This window comes from Rhopilema esculentum, chromosome 8 (genome assembly GCF_057945365.1).
Source record: "Rhopilema esculentum isolate cy_ngs chromosome 8, ASM5794536v1, whole genome shotgun sequence".
Taxonomy (NCBI): domain Eukaryota; kingdom Metazoa; phylum Cnidaria; class Scyphozoa; order Rhizostomeae; family Rhizostomatidae; genus Rhopilema; species Rhopilema esculentum.
This window is the reverse complement of record NC_142822.1, coordinates 6194456-6202088: the sequence shown is the minus strand read 5'-3', so window position 1 is coordinate 6202088 and position 7633 is coordinate 6194456. Positions and strand designations below refer to the sequence as shown.

The 7633-nt window shown below is 35.7% G+C and overlaps 1 protein-coding gene across 1 annotated transcript; it reads left to right on the top strand.

The window, feature by feature from the left end:
• The first annotated feature begins 3305 nt into the window (after positions 1–3305).
• LOC135694418 (histone chaperone asf1b-B) lies at positions 3306–7547 on the top strand. The gene is made up of 4 exons (XM_065213160.2): positions 3306–3648; positions 5766–5881; positions 6310–6486; positions 6914–7547. The coding sequence occupies exons 1-4, from the start codon at positions 3540–3542 to the stop codon at positions 6974–6976; spliced, it is 465 nt and encodes a 154-aa protein (XP_065069232.1). The 5' UTR covers positions 3306–3539; the 3' UTR covers positions 6977–7547.
• Positions 7548–7633: the final 86 nt, after the last annotated feature.

The window sequence follows — 7633 nt, the reverse complement described above, 5'->3', positions numbered from 1 at the left end:
AATTCTGGAAACCTCTATGATTTGTAGATAATCATCTTCATGGTACTTGCAAAAATCCCCCGGGCTCCGTCCTTGGTCCACTTTTCTTTCTCATCTGCATAAATAATCTTCCAGACCAATCGTGTTACGGAACAGTACGAGGCCCAAAGAAAGCAAGTTTTTGGTGGTCCCCTGTGCTCTATCATCTGCAGTAAAATTTCAGTTCTACAGTGTGATGTTCCCCATAGAGGAGCTCAAGATAAAAGTTTGTAAATTCAATTATTGTTATGAGTAAATCAAAGAGAAGAGCATTAACGGCTGACAAGTATAGAAGTAGTCTCCATCCTCGGCGATCTAAAAGAGCACTGAAGAAGTTTAGCTCAGATATTCAGCAATTTGCGTGTTTAGAAATAACTAGAGGATAACTTAAGTTAATGTTGTTCTCTTAGTGTCGAGTTTCAACGCAATTCCTTCCCCGTTTCTGTAAACAGAACAAATAGGAAACTATCAACTTTACTAGTTTCATTAATTACCAAAAAATTAGAAAAAATTTCGGTGGAAAATGTATCGGCGAGTAATGGAACATTTTCTGTAAGTTATTTCTATCTTAAACAAAAAATTATCTTGATCGTGTTAAAGAAAGTTACGAAAATCGAATATTTTGATGTTGGTCCAAAAGATGGAACTGAAGAGTGGGCAAGAATATCATAAACTCTTGTTTAAAACAAGTATTTTTCACTTAATCTGAAGTTTTTTTTACTCAATCTTTTGTAACCCATGGAGGAAAGTAGAAGCATTTACAGTTCACAATATTTTCGATCATCAACCGCAACGAGGGGATAAGAAATTCTGATCGATTGTCCGTTAAAAGTTGAGGTGTCCAAATATAAACCACTAGGACGTTAGAGAATAATAGTCGAGAGAAATTATGAAGTGCTTACAGAAGCATCAGTTCAACCCATAGAGAACTCAATATTCTTGGATGTAGAGGGCGAAAGGGAAGAAAAGAAAGACAAGCTGGACATCATATTTGTTGAATACGAAAGAGAACCTTAAAATGTTTTGGATGTATTGTGATACTCAAACAAACAAAATCATTTCAAGGAAAAATTTTATTTTCTTATTTAATAGTAAATCGGTGCAAAACGAGATATATCTAGCCTTTGAAATTTCAGTAAGAAAACTTTTCTCACAAAAGAAGGGCTTGCCAGGGGGCGCTAAAACCTGTAGCGACTTTCCACCCAACACCACAAGGCTTCTTCAGTCATACTCTTCTGTTTTGGTCTAATTACAAGGCCGCCGGAGCTGGGGGCCACGGGGGCACAGGCCCCCTTGATTTGTAAAAGCGTAAAAAGTGCCCTTTTTTGAAAATATGTTGTAAGTTCTATTTTTTCACAGCAAGATGTTTTGCCCTTAGATGCTTAGTAAAACAACTTAAGTCTTAACATTACTGGAGAAAGCGCAATCTTCTATGATTCTCATTCTCTAACAACATCTACTGCGAAAAAGTTCTCAGTACATGTGGGTCGACCAGCGTACTATTACACAGTTTCTAAGCTGTTTAGCACAGTTTGGAAGAGATAGAGACTGAAAATTTGCTTTGTAAAAGACAGAGACTGAAAATTTGCTTTGAAAGAGACAGAGACTGAAAATTTGCTTTGAAAGAGACAGAGACTGAAAATTTGCTTTGAAAGAGATAGAGAGTGAAAATTTGCTTTGAAAGAGACAGAGAGTGAAAATTTGCTTTGAAAGAGACAGAGAGTGAAAATTTGCTTTGAAAGAGACAGAGAGAGAAAATTGGCTTTGAAAGAGACAGAGAGTGAAAATTTGCTTTGAAAGAGACAGAGACTGAAAATTCGCTTTGTAAAAGACAGAGACTGAAAATTTGCTTTGTAAGAGACAGAGACTGAAAATTCGCTTTGAAAGAGACAGACACTGAAAATTTGCTTTGAAAGAGAAAGAGAGTGAAAATTTGCTTTGAAAGAGACAGAGACTGAAAATTTGCTTTGAAAGAGACAGAGACTGAAAATTTGCTTTGTAAGAGACAGAGACTGAAAATTGGCTTTGAAAGAGAAAGAGAGTGAAAATTTGCTTTGAAAGAGAAAGAGAGTGAAAATTTGCTTTGAAAGAGACAGAGACTGAAAATTTGCTTTGAAAGAGACAGAGACTGAAAATTTGCTTTGAAAGAGACAGAGACTGAAAATTTGCTTTGTGAGAGACAGAGACTGAAAATTGGCTTTGAAAGAGACAGAGACTGAAAATTTGCTTTGAAAGAGAAAGAGAGTGAAAATTTGCTTTGTAAGAGACAGAGACTGAAAATTTGCTTTGTAAGAGACAGAGACTGAAAATTGGCTTTGAAAGAGAAAGAGAGAGAAAATTTGCTTTGTAAGAGACAGAGACTGAAAATTTGCTTTGAAAGAGAAAGAGAGTGAAAATTTGCTTTGAAAGAGACAGAGGCTGAAAATTGGCTTTAAAAGAGACAGAGACTGAAAATTCGCTTTGTTAGAAACAGAGGCTGAAAATTGGCTTAGAAAGAGACAGAGACTGAAAATTGGCTTTGTAAGAGACAGAGACTGAAAATTGGCTTTAAAAGCGACAGAGAGTGAAAATTTGCTTTGAAAGAGACAGAGACTGAAAAATTGCTTTGAAAGAGACAGAGACCGAAACTGCACTTTGAAAGAGATAGAAACGGAAAATTCGCTTTGGAATAGATAGAATTAAAATTCAAGAATATTTTTCAACTCTGTACATTATAGTTTCGGATTAATGTCCAAGGATTTATTTCTTTTGCACGCATGATTGCATTCATATAGATTCATTTCTTCTTTGGTATTTTATAATTAATCTGAATATTTGCGAATATAATGCACCTTTTACAAATATCGGGGAAGGATGTTTGCCTGCAGCTTAAACGGGGCAACCCCCTCTCAAAATAAAAATTAAAAGGAAAATTAAGTACAAATTTGTTAAAGAAAATATGAATCAAACATCGAGGAAAGATTTACACAAACAAAAAGCTTCATCTGCCACGAGGAGTGCGTGGTATGCTCAGGAGTGCGTGGCCCTGAATGGCGTACATTGCCATGTCTTCCCTCCAGCAAAGATTGTACCATTCTTGGCAATATCAAATGTTACGCCAAAAATTTGTTTATGCCCTTTTTTCATTTTGCCCCCCCCCCCTTTTACAACCTCCGCCCAGCGGCCTTATTATAACTTCACCAAATGTTTCCTCCCCAAGGCACGGCACCCCTATACAGAGAAAAAGGTACTGATCACGCTTGTATGCCGCCCTTTTAACTCTGTGTGTCCAACATGATTGTACTTCCACAACAATTATTTGGCGCCATTTTTTCTGAAAGTCGATTAGGAGTTTGCTGCCTTGCGGGACAGGTTTTTCGTTTGATTTGAAAGATAAAAGTATAGAATCGTTGCAGTTTTATTGATGGTCATGCATTTATAGCTAGAGGATTTTGGACAACTAGAGCTAAAGAGAAGCGAGAAAGCTGAAATAAATATATCCGTTACCTTGAGTGCTCACATCTAAAGCAACAGGCCTAGCCATGGCAAAAGTGCGAATTATAGACGTGACTGTCCTGGATAACCCGTCAAAATTTTTTAATCCATTTCAGTTTCAAATTACCTTCGAATGCACAGATGACTTACCAGAAGGTATGTTTTATCTTAATTTATTGCTGAACCTTACAAAACGTGAGAATTTCTTTTTCTGTGAGCTAGTTAGTAATCCTGCTGCGCTCGATCTTGCTTACCCGGAAAAGTAATAACCACGGACCCAATTTGACCATGGTTTGAAGTGTAAAAGAATCTCCGAAACCATTTTCCTACTTTTTCACCCCAGCCAGTAGAATTTGGGCATACCACTGTCAAACCCCCTCGAGTTATAATAATAATGCCATCAAATTTTCTGGTAAAATTTTTTCGTAGTAAAGTGTGGATCATGTGAAGATAGGTAATAATAGATAGGGAAGTACAGGGGTGGATATTGCGTTGGGAGGGGGATGTGGATCCGTCAGCTTTTGCTAAATGGCCAGTTTAAACATTTAAATACTGATTTTAGCTCTTGTCAGTCAGTATTTTTTTGCATTAAAAGACATTTTTTCAGGGTGCATTCCATGTACTTAGGCCCGAAGATTTTCGGCATACACCCAGATTTTTTTTGGCGTTTGGCGTTCAAACTGATAAAAATTTTTTGGCATACTTGAAATTTTCGTTAGTTGGCATGCTAAACATGTACATAGTTAACATAAAATAAAGACTCGTACACCACAGTTTTCTTTCATAATCAGTTTTCTTTGTCTGGTGCAACAATGTTTATATTGTTTCACAAACTGCTTTTATATTTTTGGGGTACCTAAACAAATGCCCTGTGGACCTTTGGCGCACAGTTGACATGGAATGCACCCTGGCATCTTTTCCGAAAATTTTTTGTCTTTGGAGGTTTTAACCGAAACAGAAAAGATTAATTTCTGCCTCTCTGGAGTAGCATTAATTCATCTAAAATCACAAATCTAGGAGCTTTTGGTTTTAAAAGACAGTTCTGACAGAAAATCTGCTAATTTGTACTAAACTTTGCTTTGTGATTTTAGTTGAATTAATTTTTATGATATTTGCCACACACAGTTTCTAGAAAGTGTGACCAAGCTGTGACATGAATAAGGTTGTTCTTTGATTAAGTGTTCAATCAGAAAAATGACTGAAATATTTTGAATTTTTTTTTCAGAAGAACTTTAAATGGCATTTGTAAATGGCAATGGCTATATATAAAATTTGTTCTATGAAAAATAGGTAGATGGTGGAAGTTATTGAAATGATGGAATATAAGTGAACACTGAAAATTTTCTTTAAAGAACTGCTGGGTCGCAAAAAACTTAGTGGTAGAAGGCTAGGTTGTATTTTAACATGGGTAGTAATACCAAGGGTGTGCTTTTTGTCGAGAGACTCTTTGGTCCCTTTGGTCAAATGTGGACCAGGTTTTGAAAGCCTACATATTTGCATGTACTTGTTTTTAAGCCCATCTTTGCTCTAATCTCAAGTTCTAAATTCAGCTTTTTTTAAATTTCTGTTTTCAAATAAAGGCAGTCTTTTTTTCGTTTAATGCCTGCGATCGCCACAAGCATGACACCAATAATGCAAGCGATTGATGCAAGCGATTATATACTTGGCCATCGTTTTTTGCCCTTTTTGCTTTGTTTTTCATTAAATGTGCAACATTTGCTAATTCTTTTAATAGTGCCTATTCCGTCTTCCTATTGTGATATGTTGATCCAGTGGCCAAAATTGTTTTGTTTCAATAGGCTAATTGCTTTGCTTTTTCAATTTCCTCCGGAACACATGTAATGATCAAAACTCCCGCCTTCCCGTTTTTGCCCTGATTGGGGAATCTTCCGACGATCAAAGCAGGGACAATGCTATAGGGGGGAGGAGTTGGAGGGTTGGGGTGTGTGACACCCCCCTTAGAGTTGTGAATCTGTTCTTTACTTGGCAGATTCAGCATTTTTGGAGCTTACTCTGCAAACTTGGTGGTGGCATAGATTAAGAATTATGGTAGTCGATGATGTATTTGATTGTCTTCATTTTCATTTTGATTTGTCCCTCTAGACTCTTTGGCACGTTAATGTTTCAACTGTTAATTGGCAAACTGAAATCAGTGAGCGCCAACTCCACATTACAATGTTGCACAATTAGGTGTGTGACTGGTTTATCACACACATGGTGATTTCCTTATGACAAAGATTGTGAAGGTTTAACATGTGATTTTTATTTTCCAGATCTAGAGTGGAAAGTCATATATGTTGGTTCTGCAGAGAATGCTGAGCTTGATCAAGTCCTTGATACTGTTTTAGTTGGTCCTGTCCCTGCCGGTAGACACATGTTCGTGTTCCAGGTATATTTCCCACCAGATATAATATTTTATGTCCTTATGTGAAAAATATAACCATTAGGGACAACCCAATTATCTGACATACGTCTTGGTAAGTTGTAAGATCAAGTGCAGGAGATGAAAAATCACCAAGAAGTGGCAAAAGTGATTAACAGCATTCAAAAGAAAGTTACCTGTTCCTGAAGTAGCAGTGTTCTGATAATATGTCATTTTCAGTTGCATCAAAACTTATACCTCGGATTATTTAAACCGATCATAGTTAATAAGACCAAACAGTTTACATCATTACCTTCAATTGTCACAGAAAAATTAACTTTGCTTTATGTTATCAAAAGCCTGACACACATTCTTAAACTTTATCTACTTATCTACTATCAACCAGTTGGTGTGCATTTTGTGGGGATACTTGTAAGAATTGTTTGTATTTACAGGCAGATTGTCCTGATGAAAAACAATTACCACCTCAAGATGCTGTTGGGGTAACTGTGGTACTACTCACATGTTCATACAAAAAATTAGAATTTGTCAGAGTTGGTTATTATGTAAGCAATGAATACATTGATCCAGAGTTGCGTGAAAATCCTCCAGTGACTCCAATTTATGAACAGGTGAGTATTAAAGTATATATATTTCTGGAATTTTCTTCAGATTATTATTCCTTTTTATCTGTATTATTCTAATTTTCAGTGCCCCTCAAAGTTTTTTATCACAAAAGAACAAAGGGTCTATAGATATCTGGATAGGTAGGTTTTTGAATGCCCCAAAACTTGTAACTCAAAGTCTCGTTTGGATGCATGTATGCAATGTACATGCTTTTGGAATTCTGAAAAAGGAAAATAAAAGGTAATTTAAAGCAAAGTTTTTTAAAATACACATGAAGCTAAATTTGCTATTTTATGCCGTTCATTTTAATCAGTTATTGACATATGCAGAAAACTTTCCCACAAATGTAAGTGCTCTTAGGTTGTTGTCATTTGAGCAGTAGCTTTTTAATGGTATGCATATGCATAATTTCTTGTACTGTTTCCATTCTAGCTTCAAAGAAACATTTTAGCAAGTGAACCTCGCATTACAAAATTCAAAATTGGCTGGGATTGAAGATGCTTGCTGGTGTCTGGTGCTTATTTGGAACAGTGTAAATATGTCTCATTTGTAAGTTAAATATCGTTCTTAAAAGAAGAAATGGACAATAAAAAGAGTTTTCTGCAGCTTTTTAAAACAAGCAAGTAATGTGGATGCAAAGAAAATGACAAAGCAACACCAATTACTGACTTATCACCTTCTTGAATATGAATCACCTTCTTATGCAATTGTTAGTGGTTGATGATTTCTTTTTTCTATTCTTGTAAAGACACTTTGATAACAAATTACATCAAGGTTTGTGATGATAAGTAAAAAAACCAGCAAAACCAATGTTTGTTATGCTGAAAGGCTATCTTAAGGAAAAAGCAAAATAACTAGGTGGAATCTGTATTTTACCAAAATTCACATTGTCATATCTCCATTTTCTAATTGTTGATGTGATCATTATTTATTTAAAGATACACAGTTTCATATAATGGTGAGCATGCAAACTAGGGCTGTTGGTTAGCTTTTATTTCTTGTTGGATGCTTCTATTATCAAAATAAGAACATTGCTTATGAATTTGAATGATAGAACTACAAGGCATATGTTTGATTTTTGTGTACTTATTTCTTTATTGTACCGAAAGCAGCGATATAACTATGTTACATAAAATCGTTGCCTGCTTGTTG

Bases quoted from the DNA above. Each gene is read 5' to 3' on its own strand.
- LOC135694418 (XM_065213160.2), top strand. From the start codon at position 3,540: ATGGCAAAAGTGCGAATTATAGACGTGACTGTCCTGGATAACCCGTCA. The intron at 3,649-5,765 runs GTATGTTTTATC...TTTATTTTCCAG, and splicing joins CACAGATGACTTACCAGAAG to ATCTAGAGTGGAAAGTCATA. The intron at 6,487-6,913 runs GTGAGTATTAAA...TTTCCATTCTAG, and splicing joins TGACTCCAATTTATGAACAG to CTTCAAAGAAACATTTTAGC.